The following is an 11,382-nucleotide window of genomic DNA, read 5'->3' on the forward strand; positions in this document are numbered from 1 at the left end:
ATATTTTTTCTTTTTAAAAATGTTATGCTTATACTCACACATAGTGTGTGTGAACCTAATCTAGTTACTCATTATAATAATTCGATTGCTATTTTTTCTTCTTATCCCAACTCGTCTTGCAAAGAGTTCTTTGAGGCAAATGTGTTGCTTCTAATTCACAATTTAGTGCTAGAAGATGAACACAACTTGGCTACTGAAAAATCAGCAGCAGCTCCTGTGGCTGACCAATTATAGATGGACATGTGTCCAAGTAATTGATTTTTTAATTACAGATTGGACACGTGTCCATCTGTGATTTGCTAGCAGCAGGAGTTGTTGCTGATTTTTTCAGCAGCCAAGTTATGTCCCTAGAAGATATGCTCAAAGTATTAAATGGATCTTATTTTCGGAACCGAATCCCCTCTAGACCCAAAAAATCTAAGCCTAAGGATCAAATGATCCGGGCCGTTGAAATTTGATCCAACCGCTACAAATAGGGGGCTCTCTAAAAGTTATAATAATTATAGCCGTTAGATTAAATTTCAATGGCCCAAATCATTTGATCATTGAGCTCAATTCCTTTGGGTCCTGAGGGGATCCGGTTCTCTTACTTTCCTCAAATATGATCAAAATAAAGTTTGCCCTGTCAGTAATGAATCAACAGTATGCATGATTTTATTATTCATGATGAGAGTTCTATTTTAGCCGGTGTTAAGAATCTTGGTGGATTTATGATTTCCATTAAAATTTGCGACGTTATGAGATGTCTATAACTTCGCTGATAAAAAAATTACAAAATGTGCAAGTGGAGGGCGACTCTAAATTTGTCATCGATATTTTCATCTACGATGTGTAACTCCATGGAGGTCGAAAGCAGCATTGACGACATTCACATCTTGGCACAACGAAAGCTTGAAAAACTTTGTTGCATATGCGATTAGTAGAGGCTTTTGTCTCTAAGTTAGGCTAAATTGTAATAGAGGTCCTTGAACTATGCCACGAGTTTAGTTTTCGTCCTTGAACTTTACTAGTAATTTCTCACCCATCCTCGAATTATATCATTTTTTAAATAGTAGTCATTTATGTTAGAGTCGCCCTATGTTAAAGGAAAACTAATGAAAAGGGTTTGAAATTTTTGAGTTTTAATGATAAGGACAAAATAAAGGGTAAAGCGAATAGTACCATGATTGACTTTTTAGTGTAAAAATGTGGTTTTCCGTTAAAGTGAACAGTACCATGGGCTTTTCGTTAAAACTCCCTCATGTTAACTTTGTCACCTTTTCCATTAAGTTGAGAGATACAATAGAAATTTCATCCAAAAAAAAAAAAAAGTGAAATTTTCAAAGAGAAAGACTTGGCTTCTCAAGGATTGAGGAGAAACTTCTTCTTAAAATATCTTGTGACTTATTCATAGAATTTCATGCTTATAATCGTAATTTCTTAAGAGTTGACTAAACAGTCTTAGTTTTAATTGATATTTTATAGAGATAATCTTTTCGTAATAATTTATAATATGAACTGTTTTGAAATTCTGTGAGTAGGTCATGAAGTGTTTTGAGGAGGAACTCCTCCTTAACCTTTTTAAGGAGCCAAGCTCTTCTCATTTTTAAATAAATTAGATTGTTTTTTGTATGAATTGACATGCCCGACCTTGATATCCTTCAAATACCAGGGTAGGCACATGCTGGCTGACACCCGAAGGGGACAAAGCCATAAAAGAATGCATGAGAACTAAAAATAAATAACTAACATAAATGAAACTTGTAAATTTAATTATAATGAATATGCAATTGTGGAACGTGTTCAAATCATACAACTAATCCAAGACACTAAAAATGAATAATATAAAATTGAATGAACAAAGGAATAGGTCCTACACCGAGAGAACTCGAAGATGCCGATGCGGGAGTGCCTTGACACGGGGATTGTACGCCTCAAATCTAAGTCCTAAGGGGGTGCAAAACAAAACATAAGTGGACCAAGTTGATATATAAGTAGTATTGAAACAGTTATTTACTAACATACTAACCCCCAAAGTTAATGAAAACTCGATAGCATAGTAAGTAATAGGTTTTCTGAAAACCCTAGCATGCCATAAAACTTCATAAAACATATATCATATATAGTGTGCTTAATAGTAGTATCATAATCGACTGAAGCCACTACAACACCCGACCGAAGCTATATATATATATATATCTTCCGACCGAAGCCACTACATCACCAGGCTGAAGCCAAATATAAATATCTTCCGCTCGTACGCACTACATCTCCCGGCCGAAGCCAATATAAATATCTTCCGCTCGTAGGCACTATATCTCCCGGCCATAGCCATATATAAGTATCCTTTGTCCGTAGGCACATACTATTAATGACCACTGAATAAGCACATAAAATCATGAACATAATATTTCCAAAATATATATCTCATCGGATCTCAATAGCTCAACATCATATCATAAATCATATTCGTAAAAATATCAGTGAATGTAATTCCAGTAAAGCATGATATATCATAAAGCGTAAATCTAATTTACTCATAAACGTTGCATAAAACGTATCCATAAAATCATGTTTTTTATGTATGCATTTCTAATAGTAAAATCATGCATTTTGGAAGGAGGTCCACTCACATATACTTCGCCGTCGACGAGCCGTGCAAACTAGCGAAGACAGAAACGTCACAAACAAATGCACTTAAGCATATAAAGGTAAAAATTAATAACACTTTACCAAAACTATTGATTTTGGGAAAACGGATGTCGGAAACAGATTCAGGACATTGAAGAACCTAATGGGGGGACCCGGCCGAAACCCAAAAAAGTCAACGGGGTCAAAGTCAACGGTCAACGTTCATGCCTCTAGGGCAATTTGGTAATTTCATATGTTTGATACAATAAAATACGATAAATTTAGGGGGGGGGGGGGTAGCGTAAATCCGATTTACTCATAAACATTTCATAAAACGTGGTCGCTTTATTAAATTTATGTTTACTGAGATATTTATGAACATGGATTTATGATATGATGTTCGAGCTATGGAGCTCCAATGAGATATATATTTTGGAAAGATTATGTTCATGATTTTATGTGCTTACTTAATGGTTATCCATACTATGAGCCTACGGGCGATTGATATTTATATTTGTGTTCGGTCGGAAGATATTTATATTTGGCTTTGGTCAGGTGATGTAGTGGCTCCGGTCAAAAGATATTTATATTTGGCTTTGGTCGGAAAATATTTATATTTGACTTCGGTCAGGTGATGTAGTGGCTTTGGTCGATTATGATAACACTGCTAAGCACATTATTTATGATATATGTTTTATGAAAGGTTTTATGGCATGCCAGGGTTTTCAGAAAACCTATTACTTATTATGTTATATTGAGTTTTCATAAACTTTGGGGGTTAATACGTTGATGAATAACTGTTTCAGTATTACTTATATATCAACTTGGTCTACTCATGTTTTGTTTGCGCCCCCTCAGGACTTAGAATCGAGGCGTACAATTCTGGCGTCCAGGCACTCCCGCATTGGAATCTTCGAGTCCTCTCAGTGTAGGACCCATTCCTCTTGTAATCACATTTTCTAATATTCATTCCACTTGTATTTCAAATTAGTAATATGCTTTGAACATGTCATGTATTATCACTATTATTTTGTAAGGTTGGTATTTGAATATTACATTGCATAGTTACGTGTAAAATTTATATGCATGTTTCATATGTTCTCGGCATATGCATTCATGAAATGGCTTGCATCACTCTCGGGTGTCGGCCAACATGTGTCCATTCCATTGTTCTTCGGACATCGGGATTGGGGCATGTCATGAATAGACCACTATACCCTTAAATTTGACGGTAAAGAAGACAAATTTGGTGGAAGGAGCATTCATGCAATGTATAAGTTAAGTTGGAGGATGGAAGAAACGAATATGAAGAGTTCAAAGACAAAAACTAAACATGAGGCAACATTTTGGAAACTTTGTTGATAAAAGAAATTACGAAGATGTGCAAGTGGAGAACGACTCTAAGTCCGTCAATGAAATTATTGTTGTGCGACGAGTGACTCTATGGAGGTCGAAAGTCATCATTGAAAACATTCACATCTTGACACAATGAAAGCCTGAAAAACTGATTAGCATAAGAATTGACGTTTAAATGATGAGGTGACAGAGAGAGTCCCCTAACTCCTTAGCATTTCTCATGTTTAAATACATTGTGAAAATTGCAGTTGAACACAAATGCAACACGTAAATTACAAAATGAAATTTTGTGGCGAACACTGATTAGCGCCTTTCAGCGGATCATACAAAATTAAATAAACAACTGTAATAATAACGGTGCTAAATAATACAGTGACACCCCATCCCACACGTCCCACAACATCGTACGAACCACGCCCAACCAAACCACGGCCAGCCCAAGCCCATCCTCGCCAACACCCATGGCCCCACCAAACCGCCTCACCTCCAATCCCCTTCTCCCTCCTTAAACCACTCGCTGACACTCGCCGAAGACCCCGCGTGGAAACCCTGGAGAAATCATAAAAACAAGATATCGTTGTTTTTTGCAAATCCCAGCTTTTACAATATTGGCATATTTGCTTTTGTTCCCACACTCTGCTAGGGTTTCAGAGTCGCCGCGCTTCTGCTCTCCTCCTCCTCCATCTTCCGTCAACTCGGTCTTCGACTCGGATTGATCACTTGATCGCTCTCTCACCGAGTCCACCCACCAACTCGGAGTAAGTTCGAATTTCGATCCTCCATTTTTGTGTAACATTTAGTGGCACTTCTGCGTTTTCCGATTCCAGTTTTCTCGCTGTGATCTGAAATCTTTGATCCGAAATTTGGATTAGTTGTTTGCTTATTCTGTTAATTCTTTGTATTAGAATCAATCAGTAATTTTGTAACTTTTTTGTGATTGAAATTCAAATGTTGTTTGGGGAAAAGTGGAGGAGTCCATAATTTTGAATATCCGATTGTTTCTAGGGATTTGACAGTTATCCGTACTCAGTGTGCACTGTAAGCTGCTATTACTGTTTCGTTTCCGCTCAGTTGGGAAGCTTTTTTGGAATAGTTACCAAAGAGAAATGTTATGCTTGATAAGTTTTTTGGTTGTGTTTTCATTTCGGTTAGCGAAACTAGGGTTTTATGAGGTTTAGTTGAATTTCAATCCTCTCTTTTTGTGTAATGTTTATTTGCATTTTTGTGTTTTCTGATTAGTGATTACAGTTTTCTCGCTCAGATATGAAATTTTTGATCCGAGATTTGCAATTGTTTTCTGCTTGTTCTGTTAATTTTGATCTTAGAATCAGATTGTTTGTATCTGATCAATTCAAATTATGTGCACTGTAGACTGCTATTACTAGTGTCGTGTTGCTAAGTTGGGAAGTGTTTTCGGAATAGATTACAAGGAGAAATTATATGCTTGATAAGTTGCTAGTTGTGTTTTCTTTTCGGTTACCAAAACTAGGGTTATGAGGATTAGTAAAGGAGGGTTTTTTCTTCTAATTGTCGTGAGTGATTTTTTTTCCTAATTTTGTTGTAATATGGAATGCTTTCAAATTTTTACTTGGGTATTGTGAGTAGGGGTGATTAATGGATGCATAGGTTAATTGGGTATCGCTGATTATTGTCCCATATATTGTCTGTCACTCGGTAATAGTTCTGATAAATAAGCCGGGGATACTCTGTGATATATTTTGGATTATCAGTATTTGTACTAATTGTATGATTTGAACTGCTAGTTGAATCGTAGATGAGATGACTTGTTGGTTGATTCAAGGATTATTTCATTTGCCTTAAATGCCTTTTCTTCGTTGGATAACAAAAATGGTTTATGTAAAGAGTTCCATAATGTTCAGTGCTACTTGGTTAGGGCAGCAGCATGTGCCTTCTCCCTAAACGTGATTTATAAGATATATTTATAGAACTTAAACAAAGTTCAGTTCTACTTGGTGCATATATGATTACAATTTGTTTTGGTATCATTAATAATTTGATTGGATTATTGATTACAGATTCAAATGGCGATGGAAGTTACCCAAATACTTTTAAATGCACAAGCAGTTGATGGGAATGTACGCAAGCATGCAGAAGATAGCCTCAGACAGTTTCAAGAACAAAATCTTCCAAGTTTCTTGCTCTCTCTTGCTGGAGAATTGGCCAATGATGAGAAGCCTGTTGAGAGTCGTAAACTAGCGGGCTTGATCCTCAAGAATGCTTTGGATGCCAAAGAACAACATAGGAAGTTTGAGCTCGGACAAAGATGGTTGTCCTTAGACCCATCTGTGAAGGCCCAGATCAGAGCTTGTTTGTTAAAGACCCTTTCTTCTTCTGCCCATGATGCTCAGTCAACTGCATCTCAAGTTGTTGCAAAGCTTGCCGGGATTGAGTTGCCACTCAAACAGTGGCCTGAACTGATAGAAGCTCTATTGTCAAATAATAATCAACTTCCAGCTCATACCAGACAGGCAACTCTTGAAACTCTTGGGTACATATGTGAGGAAGTATCCCCAGATGTTATAGAGCAAGACCAAGTGAATAAAATGCTTACTGCTGTAGTTCAGGGCATGAACTCTACCGAGACTAACAATGATGTCAGGCTTGCTGCCACTAGAGCTTTGCATAATGCTTTGGGTTTTGCTCAGGCAAATTTCTCCAATGATATGGAGCGTGACTACATAGTGAGAGTTGTATGTGAGGCTACTCTTTCCCCTGAAGTGAAGATTCGACAGGCAGCCTTCGAGTGCTTGGTTTCTATATCTTCAACCTATTATGAGAAGTTGGCTCCGTACATCCAAGATATATTTAGCATCACTGCTAAGGCTGTGAAGGAAGATGAGGAACCTGTTGCACTTCAAGCCATTGAGTTTTGGAGTTCAATCTGCGATGAGGAGATTGACATATTAGAAGAATATGGGGGTGAATTTACTGGGGATTCTTCTATTCCGTGCTTTTACTTTATCAAGCAAGCACTTCCTGCCCTAATTCCTTTATTATTGGAGACTCTTCTTAAGCAAGAAGAGGATCAGGATCAGGATGAAGTGGCCTGGAATGTTGCTATGGCTGGTGGAACTTGCTTGGGCTTGGTAGCACGGACAGTTGGAGATGATGTTGTTCCACTTGTAATGCCATTTATTGAGGAGAATATTACAAAGCCAGATTGGAGGCAGAGGGAGGCAGCCACTTACGCATTTGGTTCTATTTTGGAAGGTCCATCCCCTGACAAGCTCATGCCTCTAGTCAATGTTGCTCTGAATTTCATGCTAAATGCTTTGACAAATGATCCAAATAACCATGTGAAGGACACTACTGGTTGGACTCTTGGAAGAATTTTTGAATTTCTTCATGGGTCAACTTTGGAGACACCCATAATAACCCAAGCAAATTGCCAACAGATTATCACAGTTCTTCTTCAGAGCATGAAAGATGTTCCAACTGTGGCTGAGAAAGCTTGTGGTGCACTCTATTTTCTGGCCCAGGGTTTTGAGGATGCAGAACCTTCCTCCTCCCCTCTGACTCCTTTTTTCCAGGAGATTGCCCAGGCCCTTCTAGATGTTACTCACCGAGAAGATGCTGGAGAATCCCGCTTGCGAACTGCAGCTTATGAGGCTCTGAATGAAGTTGTAAGATGTTCCACTGACGAGACTGCTCCATTGGTGATGCAATTAGTTCCTGTCATAATGTTGGAACTCCACCAGACTCTTGAGGCGCAAAAGCTTTCAGCTGATGAGAGGGAGAAGCAGAATGAATTACAAGGCCTTCTTTGCGGTTGCTTGCAGGTCATCATACAGAAGCTTGGGTCATCTGAACCGACAAAATATGTCTTCATGCAGTATGCTGACCAGTTGATGGGTCTGTTCTTGAGAGTATTTGCCAGTAAAAGTGCCACAGCTCATGAGGAGGCCATGCTTGCCATTGGAGCTCTTGTCTACTCAACAGGCTCTGATTTTGCCAAGTACATGACTGAGTTTTATAAATATTTGGAAATGGGTCTCCAGAATTTTGAGGACTATCAGGTTTGCGCCATCACCGTTGGTGTGGTGGGGGATGTATGCAGGGCTTTGGAGGATAAAGTATTACCTTATTGTGATGGGATAATGACCCAGCTCCTCAAGGATTTGTCCAGCAACCAGTTGCACCGATCAGTGAAACCTCCCATATTTTCATGCTTTGGTGACCTAGCTTTGGCAATTGGGGAGAATTTTGAGAAGTATTTGATGTATGCTATGCCCATGCTTCAGAGTGCCGCAGAGCTATCTGCCCATACATCAGGTGTCGATGATGATATGATAGAGTACACAAATACATTGAGAAATGGAATTATGGAGGCGTACTCTGGTATCTTGCAAGGATTTAAGGGCTCCCCAAAGACCCAATTGTTGATGCCGTATGCACCTCATGTTCTCCAGTTCTTGGATAGTTTATACATAGAGAAGGACATGTAAGACCTTCTGGAACCTATAGTATACCTTTCGTTTATAGCTGTTTTCTTTTGCTTCCGCCTCATATTAGTTTCTGGTATTTATTTCTGGATTTTTTGCTTGCTTTTTCAGGGATGATCTGGTGATAAAGACTGCCATTGGGCTACTTGGAGATCTTGCCGATACGCTGGGTAGTGCTGTCGGTCCGCTAATTCTGCAATCTATGTCAGCCAAAGAGTTCCTAAATGAATGTCTTATGTCAGATGATCCTTCGATAAAGGAATCTGCAGAATGGGTTAAGATCGCTATCAGTCGGGCAACTAACTTTTGAGGCGACTGCAGCTTAGCATATTCTCGTTCGTACATGCATTTGGGTGTCATGAGTCGGGGTCTGGGATTGCATATCATGAGAGTCAGGTCATCACCATTTTTGGGCTGATACGTTTGCGTCAACGGCAGTCAGTATACCAAATCAGCATCGGGGAGTCAGTTTTTTCGTCTTATTTTTTAATTATATTTTGCTTGCATTGCATCGGAGGAAGTTGGCGGTGATGACTTCTGTGTCTCTGCTATCTTGGCAGAAAAAGATGAATAGAAAACAGAAACTGGTCCAATGGTATCGGAGAAATGAGATATAAAAAGTTACCCCATCGTGCCCCCGCCGCTGCTGTCTTCTGTATGCCGGGAGAATAGCTGTTCCGTCCGAAGTCGATGGTGGTAAAGGTTTTGAGCAGCAGTTCTGTAAAGTGTCTGGATCTTTGGCCTTCTCCGGTCTTCACCGGAATTTGGTGTCTGAAAGTCCTTATTGCATTGTTACATCATACGTCAAGTTGTCATAGAGTTTTGTAGCCCTGTATACTCGCGTGTTATGTAGGATCAGCGAGGTCCGCATAATATTTGGGCAAGATTCATGCATATTTTAGTCATATTGTTGTACTCACAGGAAAATTTCTCAAGTCAAATGTTAAATCTCATGCATTTTGTTCATATTTTCTTCTGATGATGATGATGATTCTGCTGCTTTTGTTATGCCTGGGATCGGATTGTGTGTAGCTTTGTGTCTCTGTTTTCGTCAGATCCGGGCTTTTTTTATTGCTTTGATCTTGTCAAAGATAGATTCGTTAAATGGTCTTTGAAATTAAACCTTCTTAATATCTTGTCTTCGATTAAGACGGTGTACATCAATCTGATGCAAGTGTATGGAAGTAATACTGCAGCCCAATCTGATATTATTGTACTTCTTTTTTATTGGTTAGAAAGGAGGGCTTCGAAAAAGTGGATTGATGTAAAATGCCAAAATTACCAATAAAAGGTGTGAGGATTAAATATGGGACTTGTTCAAATTTTGGAAGGTGAAGTTGTTGACCCTAGAAGATAGCGCATATGCCGAGTAATTAGTGAGCTACTTACATACTTCTTGTTTATGTGGGCATTTTAACTCCTGATCGAGCTTGGTTAGACGACTAAAATGAATGTAGTGGTGTGGTGTCGAATGCGTTGCTGACTTCTGCACTAAGCGATTATGGCGGAGGAAGGAACGTTCTCGGCCTAGGGTTTTAGAACTTGAAGACAAGGTTCTTCAGTGAACTACTGCATCAAGTTCGCCAACTTCGACTATATTTGTGAAAATATTTATCGTGAATGTCGTTCGACGGTTTGTATGTCAAACTCTAAAGTGCACCTGGGAGTAACCAATCATAGAACATATCACTTCGCTGGAAAGCTAATGAGCTGACCTCTTTGGGTGAAAGAATTGTGAACTTTTCATTAGTTGCGACTTGGATAGATAACCAAACAAAACGTAAGCAGTGCTCTTAATCCAAATTGAAGATGCTTCTTGATCGCTTGATTCTATGGCTCCAGTGGTGATAATCCAAACTGAACATGTTGTCGGTTGAACACAATGATCTAAACTGAAGGTATGTTGATGAAGGGCTTAAGATAATTAGTATTTTTCTCAGGATGAAAAAGTTTCGCTTAAAGTGTTTGAGTAATTAGTTGAGTTGAAGGCCTCTTTATGTTGCATATCACTTATTTATCTGAATATGCTTTGGATGATAAGTTGTAGAAGCAATTTCGATTGCACCATGCCTCTTGGAACTTTATCTCATTCTCTCCTTCCTAATTATCCCAGTATCCATGCATAAAGAATCTGGTTGCATAAAAGACCAAATTCATTTGGCTTATGGGATAAAAGTACCTGCTAAAAAGTTCATGTTGGAGCAATATTAGAAAATATGAAAATAACATAAGAATTACAATAATAATAATGATAAAGAAAATTGCAACATCAATAGTATACAAGATTAATATAAACAACTAGGGAGAAAGTTAGAAATACTGACAAACTTGGAGATTGAGGCTTGCATAAATGTAATGTCCTAAAAACAGAATTTCGCCCATACTATTGTGCTTATAGTTTGGTAGGCGTACGTCTCCCAAGATTCAACAATCTATAATCCGAAGTCAAAACACTTCAATCTTCGGACTCTGGCGAACTTTATATATTCCGTACTCTCATGACATGACTCGGAAGAAAAACGAAGAATGAGAGAAATAGAGTGGGGAAACCCTATTTCTCAAGAGTAAGAATAACTTTTTTTTCTTCTATTAGACAGGTGGGATGCTTGACTTTATATAGAATTCAAGCCACCATTTTTGAAACAATATGATTGTTGCCTAAAGTTCCAACGAACAGATACAACATGAATTTGAATTCAACTATGACACATGACTGTTATTTTTCATTCATACAAAAATTAAATATTATAATATTAATTATAATATATAATTTCCAAAAATCCCCCACATGAATGAAAAATTAGGAAGAATTTGAGAGTACAGGCGGACAAGAGATGCATCGGGCGAAGTGTCTTTTGGACTTGAACCTACCCTAGTGAATACTTATCGGATTTACTTGGTGACGCAGTGGATATGGAATCTTGAACTGTTCACCGCAGCAGTAAACCAAGAC

General features: G+C 38.4%; 1 protein-coding gene across 1 annotated transcript; it reads left to right on the forward strand.

The window, feature by feature from the left end:
* Positions 1-4,417: 4,417 nt before the first annotated feature.
* On the forward strand, positions 4,418-9,395 carry LOC137710293 (importin subunit beta-1). The gene is made up of 3 exons (XM_068449225.2): positions 4,418-4,724; positions 6,003-8,428; positions 8,541-9,395. Exons 2-3 carry the CDS (start codon positions 6,009-6,011, stop codon positions 8,737-8,739), a joined length of 2,619 nt encoding a protein of 872 aa, XP_068305326.1. The 5' UTR covers positions 4,418-4,724; positions 6,003-6,008; the 3' UTR covers positions 8,740-9,395.
* Positions 9,396-11,382: the final 1,987 nt, after the last annotated feature.

The sequence above is a fragment of the Pyrus communis genome, chromosome 6 (assembly GCF_041283825.1).
Source record: "Pyrus communis isolate YQ-2024b chromosome 6, ASM4128382v1, whole genome shotgun sequence".
Taxonomy (NCBI): Eukaryota; Viridiplantae; Streptophyta; class Magnoliopsida; order Rosales; family Rosaceae; genus Pyrus; species Pyrus communis.

Coding starts and splice junctions, on each gene's coding strand:
- LOC137710293 (XM_068449225.2), top strand. CDS start 6,009: ATGGCGATGGAAGTTACCCAAATACTTTTAAATGCACAAGCAGTTGAT. Junction 8,429..8,540: donor TTATACATAGAGAAGGACAT/GTAAGACCTTCT, acceptor TTGCTTTTTCAG/GGATGATCTGGTGATAAAGA.